This window comes from Spermophilus citellus (genome assembly GCF_964194105.1).
Source record: "Spermophilus citellus genome assembly, chromosome: 2".
NCBI lineage: Eukaryota > Metazoa > Chordata > Mammalia > Rodentia > Sciuridae > Spermophilus > Spermophilus citellus.
This window is the reverse complement of record NC_138183.1, coordinates 240872736-240891873: the sequence shown is the minus strand read 5'-3', so window position 1 is coordinate 240891873 and position 19138 is coordinate 240872736. Positions and strand designations below refer to the sequence as shown.

Below are 19138 nucleotides of genomic sequence, written 5' to 3'. Positions count from 1 at the left end.
AGTAGTGTCCATGATGATCTTTCATTTTTTATCACAAATTTTAGAAATTTCTTTTTTTGTTTCTTATATATGGCTCAGTATTTATCAATTTTATTAATATTTTCAAAGAACCAAATTTTTGTTTTATTAATTATTTTGTTCTTTTGTTTCAATTACATTGATTTCATTTCTTATTTTAATAATTTCCTCTTCTACTTCTTTTTTTATTGATTTGTTCTTCTTTTTCTAAGGCTTTGAGGTGTAAGGTTAGATTATTTATTTGAAGGCTTTCTATTATTTCAATGAGTGTGCTCAATGCAATGAACTTTCCTATTAAAACAGACTTCATATTGTTCCAAAGATTTTGATATGTTGTGTTGTTCTTCTCTTTTACTTCTAAGTACTTTTTAAAATTTCATCTCTGATTTCTTCTGCTAACTATTACTTATCGAATAGTTTATTATTTAGTATCCTGGTGTGGAATGGTAGCTTCTAATTTTTATTTTTTCGTTGATTTCTAATTTTGTTCTGTTATGATCTGATATGAATGCAAGACAATCTCTATTTTTTTTTGGTATTTGCTAAGAGTTGTTTTTTGGTCTAAGATATGTTTTATTTTATAAAAAACTACATGCTACTGAGAAGAAAACTTATTCAGTTATTGATGAAATAGTCTATATGTGACTGTTAAATTATTAGCTGTGTTGTTTAGTTCCATAGCTTCTTTATTTTGTTTTTGTTTGGAAGATCCATTCAGTGATGAGAGAGGTGTGTCAAAGTCCCCCAGTTTCATTGTGCTATGGTCTATTTGATTCTTGAAATTGGGAAGCATGTGTTTGATGTATATAGATGCTCCATTGTTTGGGGCATAAATATTTATGATTGTTATTACTTGTGTATGTACATATAGATATATATACACACACATATATCTATCTACCTATATATATGAGATACAGTTTTAAATATCTGAACTATTTGCAAAGAACTACCACTAATGTAGGGTCATTTATCAGTTCACAATGCTATTAAAAACAACCCAAATATTAGTGAAATTACCTTTTCAAATTAACACTGATAGCATTTGTACTATAATTAACAATGTGTATTTAGAAAAAAAAACTACAATGAAAGTAACTATTAACAATCCCCAAGGATTCCCTTGGAAATAAACTTGTTTGGAATATTTTAATTATTAGGTCCCCAAGGAACAGGAGAATTCATATAAAAGTCCTTAGTCCTGCTGGTGAAATTATTCACCTAGACAGTTGGAAACATCTCCTATCTTGGTGAGTGGCTTCTGTAATGATTATACCTGGCTTTCATGGGGCAAAGTTGGGCTTGGGTACTGCAGGTGGTAGTGGTAGTGCTCAGTGGTAGAGGTTTTGCTGAGCTTGCATGAGGCCCTGGTTTCATCCCAGCATTGAAAAACAAAATAGGGGATGTTTGAAGCTCTGAGAACAAGAACCACTGATTTGTATCCAATTGAGAAATTGTATTTTTTACTTACTCAATATTATGTCTGTAAGGGAATTCTTCTGTGTCACTCTGATCCAGGTTGTCCAGGGATGCAACATATCTTTGCTTAAAGACTCCTTTTGTCACAGATAAGAAAACACACATGACTGCCTACTTGATACTTTTATTCCATAAGATTGTTTTACATTTGAGAATAATTTACTGAATCCAGTAGCTTGATTATATCTTTTTCTTAATTTCTTTTTAAAACAAGAGTTCAAGGTCCACTTTCCTCCCCTCATTTCCCATCCTGTATCTTCCCTTCCCTGTATCCTGTCTCTACACAGAAATTTTAGGCTATCAAAAGAAATGATCACTGCTGCTTAGGGTAAAATACCAAGGTCATTGAACCAGTAGTCAGTACATTTGATACAAGTTCAAGTGTTCCCCAGCAAAAGCCCATGAGAGCAAGCAAGAGGGTGATCATAACATGAGCAGTGTGACCACTCCGAGACAGGCAGAGGTTCCTGGAGTGGCTGAAGGGAAGAAAAAAGGCCTCTCTGTTTTCCTGAGTACTTACTCTGTTACACAAAGTGACATTGTCTACCTATGGCCAAGATAGACAGGCAACCAAAATCTTACTAATGCTAATGCAATAAGCTTGATAATTTTGCAAACAATCAAAATGACAAATTAAGCACAGCCCTGCCATGGAGCTCCTTGTATTCACAACCAGGAAATAAGGTAGGAGAAAACCTTGAGCAGGTGCTTAAGATACTGGTCATCATCCTTCTCCTGTTCAAATTGCCTATGCCAGAATTAAGTTTATGATTAAGTAAGATGAAGTTTGTAGCCCTGTCACTGTTATACTACTTATTTTATAAATTACAAAGTGATACAGAAACATATTTAATGCCCTTCCTGCCTTTCTGGGGTAATACTAATATAGCAATTGGTGCTTTCCTTTTAAAACTATTTTATGTATTTCTAAGTCCATTTCTGAGCTTAAGTTCAACATTACTTTCACTTCAAAGTCATATCAATTCAACTCCTTCAGGTACTTCAAGTTCTACTCTTAAAAATATTCTGAGAATTTGGAGGCAGTGATTGAAAACTTTCTCAGGCTTAACCAACTATGTTCTGCTGAAACAAAAACAGTGGCTTTTTCGGTTTGCTAATTGTCTTAAAATAGCAAGAACATCTATGATTTAATTGGAAGTAAATTTGCAACTAAATGCTGTATCAGTGGAATAATGTTCACTATTTACTGATGATATATGCCAAAATAATAAAAGCAAACAACTTATTTCATGTTTAATTTATTGCATGCACAGGATATATGGTGTTATCCAAAGATTTTTCTTGTTAAAAATATATTCAGATCTGATATTTACTGTTGCTTGTTTTCATTTCACTAACAGAGCTTTTACTTTACATTTTAAAATATAAACACTTATCTAGCTCTTTTTTTTATTAAAATACTCAATCCACATTGTCAAGAAATATAACACACTAGTGTACATTAAATCTTAGAAAACATTGTTCTAAAGTTCTCATTTTTATACATACTCTAGGAATCAATTTTAAATGATATAATATATGTGTGTGTGTGTGTGTGTGTGTGTGTGTGTGTGTATATATATATATATATATATATACACATTTTTTATGTTCTTTATATCATCATCAGTCAGTCCAATAATTTACTGCTTTGTGAGTACACTTAGCCAGCTATTGTTTTATGACTAAAAATGTTAGTGAAACCATAGATTAATTCCTACACACAGGGAGCCAAATGTCCAATGACAGGAATAATCATTAATTGAATAAATAAAAGACGTAACTATGAAATTGATAGCTAATAAATTACGAAATGTCTCTCCTAGTTTATGCTTTAGAAACTTTAATCATAATGTATTTGACTAGTTAATTATTTTTTAAACAGTACATTACCTGGATATCTCATTGTCTTTCTCCTTCCATCTATATGTTATTTTAGGAGGTTAGAATTTTCATAGAAGGAAAATCACACCGAAGATGGAATTTACAGAGGGAAACTACACCTTGATCACTGAATTCATTCTCCTGGGTTTTCCTACTCACCCTGAACTGCAGATTGTCCTATTCCTCGTATTTCTCGTATTGTCCGGTATGATCTTAACAGGGAACATTGGATTGATGCTGTTAATCAGGACAGATCCACACCTTCAAACCCCCATGTATTTCTTCCTCAGCAACCTGTCCTTTGTTGACCTTTGCTATTCCTCAGTCATTGTGCCCAAAATGCTGATCAATTTCCTCTCAGTAAACAAATCTATTTCCTACTATGGGTGCGCCCTGCAGTTTTATTTCCTCTGCACTTTTGCAGATACTGAATCCTTTGTCTTGGCTGCCATGGCATATGACCGCTATGTGGCCATCTGCAACCCTTTACTGTACACAGTTGTGATGTCACGGGGCATCTGCATCAGGTTGATTGTCTTGTCCTATGTTGGAGGCAACATGAGCTCTCTGGTTCACACATCCTTTGCCTTTATTCTGAAGTACTGTGACACAAATGCCATTAACCACTTTTTCTGTGACCTCCCTCCCCTGCTTAAGCTCTCCTGCACAGACACATCAGTTAATGAGTGGCTCCTCTCCACATATGGCAGCTCAGTGGAAATTATCTGCTTCATCATCATCATCACCTCCTACTATTTCATCCTTCTCTCAGTCTTAAAGGTCCGTTCTGCTGGTGGGAGGAAGAAAACCTTCTCTACCTGTGCCTCTCACCTGACTTCTGTGGTCATCTATCAGGGGACTCTTCTCTTCATTTACTCCCATCCCAGTTCTGTGTATGCTCCCAACACTGATAAAATTATCTCCGTGTTCTACACCATTATCATCCCAGTGCTGAATCCATTGATTTACAGTTTGAGAAATAAAGATGTAAAAGATGCAGCGAAGAAAGCTCTACAATCAAAGGTAAATTCTTCATGAGAGAAAACATTTCAAGATTCATCTAATTCCCTGATTAATAACTCTAAATGGGCACCTTCAGCAACCTTACCAGCAGGCACATACCTACTTGCATAACAGGCTATTATCACATTTATTTTTTCACACAATCAAATGCTTTTTATAATCCCATGATAAAAGTAAACATTAAAAATGTTTTGTTTATTAAGCAACTAAATAATAACTGCTCTTCAATATGTGTTTGGTTACAGGCTTGGGATGTATGTTAAAATTGTTTGGGTCATGATATATAAATATTTCAGAAAACTGTGGGTATATATGTATGCAGAATATCTCAGAAATATGAGTTTCTGGGTAAGAGAAGATACAAGACTGCCTAGGTATGTATGATAATGAATGGTACAATGAAAAGATTTCTATACTTTTCTCAGCCATAGTTCATTTGCCTGAAAATGAGAGAGAACAATTTTATCTGTATCATTGATTTTAGTGGTCAGTAGTGTTAATACCTTTAAGTGCTAAGAATAATGTCTGTACAGTTTTACCAGTTAAATGATCTCTTACTTTGTATAGTTGTATTGCACATTAATTAGAAGGCACATCATATAATAAGGAACATTTGGAAAGCAAAAGTTAAAAAAAAAACTTTTATAAAGGGCAGTTTAGTTACTTTTTAATAATGTTTTACACTTAGTTTACCCCAGAGTGTTTTGGAAACTTGTCTAAATAGCAGTTTGAGCAACAGAGGTGAATTATAATAAAAATAATTGTATTTTTTCTTACCTCTTATTGTTTATCCTGCCAAAGTATTGCTGACAGTATGGGATGTTCTGTGGCAACTGAGAAACAGTGTAAGACATTATGTTATGATAGTGTGTACCAATGTCTTCAGGGAGAAATCATTTCAGTGCTATGGTAGAATACTGTAATGGGAATTCATTGCAAAATATATTACAGAAACCAATACATTTTGCTGTTCATAAATATTATTCTGTGAAAATAAATACTATAATCTTTGATCTGAAAATACCAGAGTAAAAGTATATTTACAACAATATTCTCTCTATTACAGCCAAAATATTTTTTGTGCCAGTTTTAAAGTTCTCTATATAAATTTTCTTGATATTTCTCTCCTACAATGTTCTTTCTCAGCATTTCTGGTTCTTCATTTGGTAGAAAGAGAGCACACACTCTCAAAACTTCAATCAAACTGAACACTCTAATCCTGAATTTAGTTTCACTGTTATTCAACCAAGTTTATAATCATACAAAGCATGTTAGATGCAGGGTTTCTAAACAAAACTTTTTATGCCAGTCACGTCCTTGACATACTTAAGCATCTATTAGTGATAGTATCTACATTGGGTAGATTAAAGTTGCAAATTAAATTCTTACATTTGCTATACTACTGCCATTTGGTAGTCAATAATTATATCACAGACATTATATTGTTTTTCAGAAAACATGATTATTTCTATGTAAGCGAATAGTAAAAGTTAGAATGTGCCACTGGTTTTTGGAGTTGCTCAGGCGATTCCAATGTACAAGCTGGAGCAGCACTTAGAGAAACCCTGGGTCAGCTCAGCCTGCTTACTAAGCACCCTGAGGGCTGCTATCACCAACTATGCTTCCTGGAGTCCTGCTCTCCTCATTATACAGGGAGCCTGCTGTATTTCTTCACTAATGGTAGGTGCTTGCTGAATTCCCATGGCTGTAATGCAGCTAGCAAAGCTGAAATTGTATTTTAGATCCAACACAGTCATCATTTTGAGAAGCTGACCACCTACCTACAATATGACTAAGACCTTCCTAAAGCATCTTTGCTGAAATATGTGTGGTCCCTGTGCTGGTATCAAAAGGAACGTACTCTGCATTTCAACATTGGCAGCAGAAACCTGTAAGTATTATGGGGTTAGGAGGTTTATGTTGAAATCTCATATAATTACTTCTTTTAACTAATTCTAACCTAGGAATTGATTGGATAAGTGTAGCTCCCAGCCAGGAGCCTACTGAGAATGATACCCAGAAGAATCCAGCCCTTTCAGTGTGCCATTCATAAACATATATTTAATTATATTTAATTTTCAAATAAAACCAATTATAAAAGTGTGCTTATTTCAAACAGATGTATGCATACAACTGAATAAAAAGGATACACAGAATTTTACATGTCACTTTATCTATCTGGGGTGATGGAAATTCTTCTAGCTATGTCCACAGAACCTTTGTACTCTGTGGCTCACTAAACCCTTGATTTAGAAGTGTAAACCAAAAATACCATGTCTTATGTTAAGAAGCAGAAGAATAGAAGATGGGAGAAATATTGGATATTTATTTGTGTGTGTGTGAGTGTGTGAAAATTCTAGAGATAAATAAGTAGTACAATCTTTGTTTCAACTACTGTTGATATTATTACAGCTGGAACACATAACTTACTTTTTTCAATAATCTATTTCAAACGCTCTTCAATCTCAACAAACACCTCAACTGTTATGATTTGTTTTCTGGTGAAAGTATTCAAACTATTAGTGTTGAAATGTCCATTTCACTAGTAGTTATTTTTATATTGAACTGTTTTACTTTTTTATTAAGTTTTTCCAATAGGAGTGAACATAATATAAGAGACTTCAAAGGCTCTCCTGCCTTCCAGAAATTCTGCCCACCTTCCTCATTATATGGAAGTAACAACATAACTCATAGACCATCACCACAATCAGGACTTTTTTTCCTGATGGTTCAGTAGCATGGGCATCCCAATATGACCAACTAACAGTCCTCCATGTAATTTGATGGATTTCTTGTTAGGATTTCGGGAGAAAGAATACGCAAACACATACCTACACATCAGTGATAAATCTATTAAAAGAGATATTTTTAAAAAATTACTCCATTCACAAGAGCTGCCCCAAAATAAAGTACTTGGGAATAAATATAACAAAAGTGATGAAAGAGCTCTACAATGAACTATAGAACACTGGAGAAAGAATTGAAAAAAGACTTTAGAAAATAGAAAGATGTGTTTTAATAAACATAGCATATTTCAAAATTGTAGGAAAGGTAGCAGAATACAACAGTTACTAATAGGGCATTATGTAAAATTGTGGATGTGTAACCGACGTGATTCTGCAATCTGCATTTGGGGTAAAATTGGGGGTTCATAACCCACTTCAATCTAATGTATGAAATATGATATGTCAAGAGCTTTGTAATGTTGTGAACAACCAATAAATAAATAAATAAATAAATAAAAAGAAAAAAAAAAACAAAATTGTGAGGATGGAAGACAAAATTTTCTTAATGTACTTTCAGATACAAAATTGCGAGGAGCTGTCTCTTTTTCTCCCTTAGTTTATCATAATTGATTTTGGGAGTTAAAAGTAGTATTATCAACTTAGCATAGAATACATCATTCCCCCAGGGGAAAATGGATAATTATTCAAAAATCCTAGCAGTCTCAGGATGACTCAAGGGGACATTTATTTATCCGCTAATATAGAGTAGGGCAAAAAAAGAAAAGAAAAGAAAAGAAAGAAAGAAAGAAAGAAAGAAAGAAAGAAAGAAAGAAAGAAAGAAAGAAAGAAAGAAAAGAAAAGAAAAGAGAAATGGAGGATAAATTCACAGAAGACTACTGGGAAAATAGAATACTTGAGATGTTTGTAGATAGCTAGAAATAAGAGGCAGGAGAGTGTGGTTGGTATGAGCCACAGGGTGGGTACCATCTTTTGTCTCCAACAATGTGCTCTGTTAGAAACACAAAAATATTTTGCCCCTGAGGGTGTCTGGCTGTGGACAACCCTAAAGTGAGAGATGTTGCTGCTTGTAACTTGTAACTAATGGACTACAATTATGTCACCTTAGGAATAAAACCAACCTCTTTTCCGAACACACACATATGCCACTCACCCCAATCCTGCGGCCTTTCCACAAGTGCTCCCCTGGACATCAGTTACACAGATGCAGTATAGGCATCCCTGCCTCAGACCCCAGAATCACCAGCATTGCAAGCTAGATTGAATTCTGCACCCAGATGTTCAATTTCTCTGTGCAGGTCCACACTGTTGTCAATAGCTCTATTGCATTAGCAAGTTAGTATGTGCCCTGCACCCCACAACTGCTGTATCTCCATTCATTCCCAACACTATTTTTCTGAGTGTACCTATGCTTTGGACAACTGTTTCTATTGTTGGAAATTGTCTTTCCAAAGCTCATGTTAAAACCTAATTCATTGTGGTATTGTAAGGTGGAATTTCAGCAAAAGTATTAAGTTATGATGGTTTTGCCCTCATACACTCTTAGTACCCTTTCAAAACTGGAACTCTCTGGCACCTCTTAAATGTGACAATATAGCTTTTGCCTGGTCTGCCATTTGGTGGCACTGAAAAGACACCTTCATCTTGGACTTCACAGCCTTCAGTGTTGTGAAACTGAACTTATATAGTTTATAAGTTACCCAGTCTGAGTGATTTGGGTTTAAGAGCAGGAACAGACGATGAAGTTCCTCTTCCATAGCAACCCAACACTGCCTGGCCTCTAAAACTGCAGTTTCCTTCATACACTCAGGCTCTATAGCCTGGAATTCCAGCTACTCAACAAGCACTCACAATGGGTACACCATTACCAATAATATATCAAGAGAAAATGCATCATGAACACACCAATGCTACCAATACCTTAAACCTCAGAGATACAATTTCTTCATGGGCACTACTCAGGCTTAAGACCCAAGTTCCTTTCCCATTCCAGAGGTTCTGCCCATCAGACACCACTCCCACTCTCACCAGAAGCATGCCCCCAACCTGGACTCAGTGCCAAGAGAAATATCCTTGAGAATGATTTCATCAGTAGGAAAAAAAAAATTAGTGTGGAAGACACTGAAGGCTTCCCCATCAAAGACTCCTACAGACCTTATCACTACTGTGAGAATCCACAATGTTGATCACTAGGATCAATACAATCCTCACCAACACTGACTTAAGCTAAAAGGTTTCATAAAGATCTTGACACTGTTCCCTCACTGGAGGCAGACCCCCCACACTTTGCTCAGATAAGATACTCACATGTTCCATGGGGGAAAGACATTCCACACTGACACCAGACAGGGTAAGTTTCCGTTAACTGTCCTCAAAGAAAGGGAGACCCATAAATAGCCTTAAAAGAAGTTAAACAGTGAGCATAAGGAATCTCAGTCAACATGAAAAAAATACAGAGCAATAATTCAACAAAATTAAATAATTGAACAACAAATCAACTAAAGAGGAACTTGTGTTTACACCTGTGTGTAAAACCACACAGAAATTTTGGAGCTGAAGAAAACATTTAATGAAATAAAAATGCAATAGGAAAAATCCACAGTATAATTTATTAAGGAGAAGAAAGAATCTGTGAACTTAGGGCAGAATATTTTAAAAATATATACTCAAAGGGTAAAAAAAGAGAAACAAATAAATAAGAAAGAATGAAGAAAACCCATAATATTTATGGAACAACTTTAAGACAGCTAACATTCATACCATAAGAGTTAAAGAAGGGGAATGGAGATATTGAATGAAATTTGCTTAAAAAAATCATGGTTTAAAAGCTATAAAATTTGGGAAAAATATAAATATTCAATTGGAGAAAGTTCAAAGATCTATAATAAGGATCAAAGTAAAACTGACTATACTAAGATATATCATAATCAAACTATTTATATGACATATTACTGAGGGAATAATATCAGCAACATGACAAATTAGCCACTCAACTTCCCTTTCTTTCGTGAATACACTGAATCTATGTCTATTCTTTGATCTATTTTCTTTGAGAGAAAGTCAGAGACAAATTGAGAGATCCAACCCACCTGGTCACTGAGAAAATAACCACATTAAATGAATAGAAAACTGTGAGATATACTCTCACATAGAACATGTCCTAGGTAGAGTGACATAAAATTGGTATATGAATATCTAATACTGATGTCCTCCTAGGGTGAGGAGGGCTTATATTTCACATTGCACTATAAACTCCAAATTCCTCCAAAGTTTGGCTTTCAACTCACCAACTCTGGCAGCATACAGGATTAGATGTACATAATTATTATTGGAAAAAGGGGAAAAAAACATCAAGGAAAATGAAAACCAGGTAAACTCATTCCAAATTAAGACAATGAAGATGGCATGATAAACCTCCAGAAACCAACATGAGTGCAGAGAGGACTTGTGATTGAACTGACTGGCGATTAAAAGTAATCATCAAAGAAATGCACTCAGAGTTCAAGATAGCAATGCAAAAATAAATGTAGAATTTTAACCAAGAGAGATTTATATATATATATTAGCAAAAAGAAATCATAGATCTAAATAATGCTATAACTGAAGTAAAAAATTCAATAGAGATTTACTAGCAAACTATAGATAAATCAGAAGTAAAGCTTATTGAAGTTCCATAAAGCATAAAGAATAAAATGAGAAACCATGGTGATTTAAGTGACATAGGGTACACCATAAATCATAACAGCCTATGCATTTTCTAAGTGACATAAGGAGAAGAAGTGGAAGAAAAACTGAAATATATTCAAATAAATAAAGCCAAAAACATTCCAGGCCTGGAGAAAGAAATAAAACCAAGAAACCAAAAGGACACCAAATATGATTCATCAAAAACTACCCACACTGAGACCTGTCATAAACACATTGCCAAACTGTAAAGACAGAGCATTTTTAAAGAAGGGAATTGTGTACAATGGGATTATCCAGATACAGTCAGAAGATTTCTACATCAGAAACCTTACAGACTAAAAGAGACCATTGAGATGCTATGTTTAACGTCTTGAAAGAAAAAAAAAAGTTATAAACCAAGAATATTTTAACCAGCAACCCTGTATTTTTAAAATGAAAGAATGATAAAGACTTTCTGAAATAAGCAATAGCATAGACAATTTAAAATCACTAGAACTGCTTTATAAGAATGCTAAAGGGCTTTTTTTTTTTTTACTTAGAAGAAAAGGGATAATAATTAGGTGCATTAAAATACATAACATATAAACTTCATGGGTAAAAGTACATTGTCAAATCAATATTCTAACATCATCATGTTGACTGATCAATTATCTCTCCAGGTATAAAGGTTAAAAGTAAAATTATTAAAATAATTAAAGATACAATATTTTATTAAGCATAAAAGTTATGAGAAATAAATTATATCATCAATACATAAAATATGAGAGAATAGCATGGAAATATAGTTTAAGTAGACAATGAAATTTAATAATAATAATTTAATAATTCAACAAAATTAAATAATTTAACAACAAATCAACCAAACTTGCCATCAGCTTAAAATAACCATTTGTAAGTTCAAGTGGATTTATATAAGCCTCAAAGTCACCACAATGTAAATATCTATGGTAGTGACATAACATATAAAAAAGAAAATACCTAAAACTTATCACTGCAGAAAACCATAAAACTACAAAAGAAGGTTATAATATAGGAAGAAAGGAATAAAGGCCTCTTAAAACAACCAGAAAATAATGAGGTGGAACTAGTAAGTCTCAATGGCCAATAATTGCATTGAATATAAATGCATTAAATTATTTAATTGAAAAATCATAAGAGTGCCTGAATAGATTGAAAAATTAAGACCCATCTATTTGCTGCCTACTGGAAATTCATGTTTCCTTAATGGACACCTATTGTTTGAAAGTGAAAGGAGAAGCAAAGGTCTTTAGTGCAAATGAAAAGAGAAAATAATAGGGCAAGTTATGCTTACTTAAGACAAAAAAAAGACATTAAAACTGTAAGAAGAGGAAAGAAGACCATTTTGTGGTGATAAAAGGGTCAATTCATCAAGAGGACATAACAATTATAAATATGAATGAACTCATATTGGAATTTCTAAATATGTAAAGCAAACATTAATGATCTGATGGGAGACATAAAAATGGGCAAAGAATATTGAGAGAGAGTCCTTAAAAGAAAACACACATATGTTTAACTGGTATGTAAAAAATGGTAACATCTTTACAGTTGTATGAAATGCATATTGAATTTACAGTGAGATATTTTCTCACACCTAGAGAATTTCATTATAATCTATCTGTTGAGGAGGATTTTTTAAGATTAAGAAAGACAAACTTCCAATTGTTTTTAATTTTGAAAAGAAGTACTATGAATAATAACAAACTAAATTATTTTTGAACAAAATATTTTATTTTTATATTAAGTTTTCCATGTCAAAATTCTTATATGATTCAATGTTGCACATATGGCTCTCTCATTAAGAAAATAATTTACAAAGTCAGTATATTTCCACATTTGATCACTAATTACTAGCCTAAAATCCTTAAAAAATAATATCAAACGATTATTTTTGCAAATCCTCATTCCAGGCTTCTTAGGGGACACAGAGAATAAACATTGATCTTGTCTCTAAAGTCTTACATGCAGTAGATAAGCTTTGGTAGAATAAACTAATCTTTACTCAAGTGTGTATATGTGTGAAGAATGTAGTGTAATCATAAAATTAATGAGGGTGATGTCTTTCCTATGGGGACTGAGAGTATGGCAACAGGAAATATTGTCTTTAAAGATTCCTTTGATATGCATACAGCATCATTATTCATAATAGTGAAAATGTAGAAACAAACCATAACTGGAGAATCGATAATGAAAATATATTACATACATGAAAATATTGTTATTCAGCTCTGCAAAATAGGGTTTTCTGACACATGCAAAAGCATAGATGATTCCTGGAAATATTAGACTCAGTGAAAGAAGCCTGAGACACCTGGCTATATATTTTAGACTTCTGTTGATATGTACTCTCCTGATTAGGAAACACACAGCCTCAGAAGAGGTTAAAGATTGCCAGGGCTAGCAGAAAAGGGAGAAGTAAGGTGCCTGCTAAGAGATGTTTTTCTTACTAAAATATGTTCAGTGATTGGATAGTGTTGGTGGCTGCACAGCCTTATGAATATACAAATGAAATGTTTATTTTAAAAGGAAGAATATAGCCAGGCCTATAGTCCCAGCTGCTCAGAAGGCTGAGAGGGGAGAATTGCAGGTTCAAAAACAGCCTCAGCAAAAGTGAGGTGATGAGCCACTCAGTGATACCCTGTCTCTAAATAAAATACAAAATAGGGCTAGGAATGTGGCTCAGTGGTCCAGCGCCCCTGAGTTCAATCCCTGTAGCCGCCCCCACCAAAAAGGAAGAAAAAATAGCCTATTTATCATAACATTTTAAAAAAACTATATCAAAGGGTAATAATGTTCTTAATGTGAGATGATAAAGGAAAACGTTTCAAAAATCAAGAAATGAAGAACAACACAAGAGTTAGGAGTGATTGAAGAACTGTATGAGTTTCATTTGTTTTCCACTTTGGAGAGTGACAATTTTTATTATATGTTGCAGTATGTATATATTCTTTACATTTTTTTCCTGATATAGATAATTTGGTGAAAATACTAAAGAATTGAAGTTTAACCTGAGCTAAGTCATTGCATTATACACAGGGGCAATACTGAACCATGAATCTAATTAACACATCAAACCCTGAGGGAAAGAGCTTCAGAAACTGAAGTCCCAGTTGCTACTGAGTAAAATAAAATGCTAATTGCTGAGTGTTCAGCTACCAAAGACCTGCTCATCTCAGGTAGGTTCTCAAGTCTCCAGATGTAAAGACATAGGGAACAATTTTTCAAATATTATTTCTTTAGAAAAAAATGAGAATTTTGTAAAGGAATTATTTTTATGTTTGTTCACTGACATCCATAGATTATTCTATCTAATGCCTGAAGATGATCGTCTTCCCCCTCTGAATAGGAAAAAAATTGATTGAATTAAATAATATCCACATAATAACATTGAAAGTATTGTATTTTAGAATAGTTAAACATGAAAATGCTAATTTCTTTTATTATTATGCATGCACATACTTACATGAATTGAAGGAGTGTTTAAGTTTGTTTCATGTCAAAAAACTTTGACTTACTATATTATGGATAACAATATATACAAATTCAACTTCATGTGAGCTACATAGTCTCTTAGATTTTAAAATAACCCACTAATACACATCACCCACATTTCAGTTCTCATATTTCAAGAGAAACATACTAGTACCAGGCATAGGCATGAAAATATATACATAAACCAAGAGGCTTGTATTTCTACGAACATGTATTGATCCTAATTCTGTTTCCATTTTTAATACAAAATAATGTAATGAAAAACAAGTGTGTGTGTTAAATTCTGTCCATTTTACCTTCTTTTAACAGACTTCTTTGGTCATAGGACTTATCTTTTGGTACCAGACCACTTCCACAAACAGGTAATGAGTACTTTAGTAAAATTAAAACAGACTCTTGAAATGGTAAATAGAACTTATTTCATGTCCAATCAAATACAAAAGAATCATAGGCCAATAGAGTAACAGTAATTTTCAGAAGTAATTGGGATTTGCCCCATATTTCTAGAATGAGCACAAATGTCTTTTCAATAAGTCATGATTTTTTAGAAATACAATGAGAGTAATCAATTTATTTTTTGTCCACACGAATTTCCTGATGCATATAAAATGCTTATTCCTATATCTTACAAATTGTCTCTCTGGCATCTGTGTTTCTCCATATCATTTTGAATACCAAATGTGATTTCCATGTATCCAAATCTACCTCTTGAAACAGATAAAGTAGGAAACAAATTTTGGGGACTTGTGGAAAGTCAGAGATCATGAATGGCATGTAGATTTATATCAGTTTCTGTACTTCCTACCTCAATATTTATTTATTTATATTCACTTTCAAAAACATAACCATGATTTTTAAGAAATGTCATATGGTGGGCAATTTTCCTTGGATAATAATGACAATAAAGAAACAAATGTTATTCTGTCTTAGCAATATATCATTGATGTTCAAAAGTGCAAAATGTGCATTTATAGTTCTTTCATTGTATTTTAGAATAAGAAGAGAGTAAAATGGACAGAAAAAATTGTTCCTCATTGACTGAATTTATTTTCATGGGAATTACCAATAATCCTGAGATGAAAGTGACCCTGTTTACAATATTTCTACTTGTTTATCTCATTAATCTTTTGGGAAATCTTGGAATGATCTTCTTAATCAGAGTGGATCCCCAGCTTCACACACCCATGTACTTTTTCCTCAGCCACCTCTCTTTCTGTGACCTCTGCTATTCCACAGCAATTGGGCCCAAGATGCTGCTCGACATATTTGGCAAGAACAAGTCAATTCCTTTCTTTGCCTGTGCTCTGCAGTTCTTCATCTCCTGCACCTTTGCAGATTCTGAGTGTGTCCTGCTGGCAGTGATGGCCTTTGATCGGTACAAGGCCATTAGCAACCCCTTGCACTACACAGCAGACATGTCCAGCAAGGTGTGCTTCCTGCTCATGGCTGGAGTTTACCTGGTGGGAACAGCAGATGCTTTGTTACACACGACATTGGCATTCCGTTTATGTTTCTGTGGGTCTAATGAGATTAATCATTTCTTCTGTGATTTACCTCCACTTTTCTTCCTTTCTTGTTCTAATATACAAGTGAATCAACTAGTATTATTCACCATTTTTGGTTTGATTGAACTGAGTACCATTTCCGGAGTCCTTGTCTCTTATGGCTACATCATCTCATCAGTCTTAAAGATCCGCTCTGCTGAAGGGAGGCTCAAAGCTTTCTCCACCTGTGCCTCCCACTTAACTGCTGTTGCAATTTTCCAGGGCACCATGCTTTTCACATATTTCCGGCCAAGTTCTTCTTACTCTCTAGATCAGGACAAAATGACTTCACTGTTTTACACCCTTGTGATTCCCATGCTGAACCCTCTGATTTATAGCCTACGTAACAAGGATGTGAAAGTGGCTCTGCAAAAACTTAAAAATAAATGGTGTTTTTAAATATTTATACCAAGTCCCAACCCCTTGCACATATGTAGTAATTTTTATTTCATAAAATCATACGGTAAAATTTATGCAAAAGATTTTCTAAAGTACTTTATGATAATGATAATTAGTACTCAAATCCAATAGTAGGAAAATGTAGCTCGCCAAACATGCCATGCTCCATTATGTGTCTTCTACTTTCCCTCACTATTTTGCCCAGGCTGGCTTCTCACCTGCAATATTCTTGCCTTATCTCATGAGTTGCTGGGATTAAGAGAACTCCTCATTATGCCTGGCTATTCATTTTTGTTTTCAATTTCAATATAGTAAGTACTCTATCTTGGCCAAGTTTTTATTTGCTCATTCTTTCATCCAGGTTGTTATTTCAATTTTATTAAAATTTACAATGTTTTTATTAAGTGCTCTAGGAATTGAAATGTTTTTATTTTCTGTAGTAATGAATCCTATAAACAAGTGGAAGTAAAATGCATTAATTGTCTAAGGATTCAGATAACTCACAATAAGACTTACACCTTCATGAAGCCAAAAGGCTGGGAAATAAATCCAAAACAAATTGTCTAAATCAGTTGTGTAGGAGAGTGCCTTCCTTGGACTGAGAATCTCAATCCAGATCTATGGAAATGCAAATTAGGTAAAGGAATGGATCCTGGGCAGAAGGTCTGGGAATTAGAAAGGTCCTGACCTAGACAAGTCTTGTCTTTTTAGAAGCAAAGCTGTTCAACATTCTTTAAGAAGGATGAATAGAGGCTTTTTAAAGAAAATCCTTGTGCACTAACTGTTAACTATCCATCTCCATCACATCCTCCAGGAAGCTCTTTCCCTTATTCCCTGGTTCTTTGTCCTGCTTAAAGGAACCTTTTTTTTTTTTTTTTTAAGTTTGGACAACTATGTCCTTAAGGAATTGTCTTAATATCACTCTGCATGTGAAATGATTTCCTTCCAATACAAACTTGTGCATGTCCTTTGCTCAAGGACAAAGTGAGCCACCATTTTATCTAAAGCACTTGCATTGCCTTTGTGAGAAGACACAGGGAAACAAACAAAGCAATAAAGAAATACAAACATGTGACACTTATGATGTTGTTAGATGCCAGTAAATCTAAAGTAACTTATTAGGTAGGGCATGTGCCTTAAAACACAGACACACACACACACACACAAACACGCACGTTTAATACATATGTACAATAACATTCAATAAATTATATATAATATAAAATACGTGTGGATACCATGGTAATAAATCTATATGGAAATAGTGATTTTCTGGGAAGTAACCTCATTCATGTATGCATACTCATAGTACTCACTTATGTCATCTTTGTCTACTCTAGTTTTTTTTTTTTTTTTTTTTTCCCTAAAACAGTGACTCAGCTCGTTGAGAAAATTTGGATGTGAAAATATATTTGAAGTACCACATATTACCCTTTACCAGTAAGAACTAATGGATGTCTTCTAGTAGTCATTATAAAGTCCCTTTCTGAAAATATTTCAGAATAGAATGAGAGTCCAAGAATCCCCTCTGCCTTTCAAGGTAGCATTAATGATTTAAATTAATGCATTATATATTACCATGATGAAGAAAACCCATAATGAATGTTTTTTTTTAAAACAGGTTTTAAAGATTTCCACTTGTATCATATTACTTTTTTAAATTATTTTTTTATTTATATATGACACTAGAATGCATTACAATTCTTATTACACATATAGAGCACAATTTTTCATATCTCTGGTTGTATACAATTCCTATCCTCATAAATGTATTTTGGATAATAATGTCCATCACATTCCACCATCATTGCAACCCCCATGCCTCCTCCCTTACCCTCCCACCCCTCTGCCATATCTAGAGTTTGTCTATTCCTCCCATGCTCCTGCTCCCTACCTCACTATAAACCAGCCTTCTTATATCAGATAAAATATTCCACATTTGTTTTTTTGGGATTGGCTAACTTCACTTAGCATTATCTTCTCTAACTCTATCCTTTTACCTGTATATGCCATGATTTTATTCTCTTTTATTACTGAGTAATATTCCATTGTGTATATATGCCACATTTTTTTTAACATTTATCTATTGAAGGGAATCTAGTTGGTTCCACAGTTTAGCTATTGTGAATTGTGCTGCTATAAACATTGACGTGGCTGTGTCCCTGTAGTATGCTGTTTTAAGTCCTTTGCATATAGACTGAGGAGAGGGATAGTTGGGTCAAATGTTGGTTCCATTTCCAATTTTCCAAGAAATCTCCATATTGCTTTCCATATTGGCTGCATCAATTTGCAGTCCCACCAGCAGTGTATCAATGTACCTTTTGTTAGACCAGGACACAAGAAAATACCACTGACTCCAATTAAAATCAAATTAAAGCAAGCTTATTATTTAGACCAGCCAGGCTGCCTCTCCCACCCAAAACCATAGGAACAAGACAGTCTGGCAGCTTTCTTGCAGCTCAGCTTTATAGCCCAGAAAGTTACACAAAGGGGGGTTACAGATAACAAAACTTTGATGAGCATAACATTTTTTGCTGGCCCCAACATCAGAATTTATGAGGACCATTAGAGCCTCAGAGAGGATCGTTGTCTGGCCAGGCAAGGCCAAGATTTATGAGGCGTCACTAAAGTTTCAGAGAGGGCTGCTATCTGGTCAGAGAGCCAGGCATGGGTGAGTTCAAGGCACAGGCAGGCATTCCAAGCAAGTTCAGAATTTGCAGTAATTTATAGTAAAGCCGAAATTATCTTTTAATGGCTTTGTGGCAAGATGGCTCCCAATTTTAAGAGAAAATCAGGTTGGGTCTATCATTTTTTCCCCCACATCCTAGCCCAAACTTGTTGTTGTTT

At 34.2% G+C, this 19138-nt stretch overlaps 2 protein-coding genes across 2 annotated transcripts in view; one reads left to right on the top strand and one right to left on the bottom strand.

Annotated features, from left to right (window-relative positions):
• LOC308641843 (olfactory receptor 5W2-like) overlaps nucleotides 1-19138 on the bottom strand; it is a gene marked incomplete at both ends in the record, with an annotated part of 231545 nt that overhangs the window by 56949 nt on the left and 155458 nt on the right. The gene's annotated exons all lie outside the window — the stretch shown is intronic.
• LOC308634974 (uncharacterized protein) lies at nucleotides 3475-16291 on the top strand (the record flags this gene model as incomplete). Its single annotated transcript, XM_081269210.1, has 3 exons — nucleotides 3475-4404; nucleotides 14674-14710; nucleotides 15348-16291. The coding sequence occupies 3 exons, from the start codon at nucleotides 3475-3477 to the stop codon at nucleotides 16289-16291; spliced, it is 1911 nt and encodes a 636-aa protein (XP_081125336.1).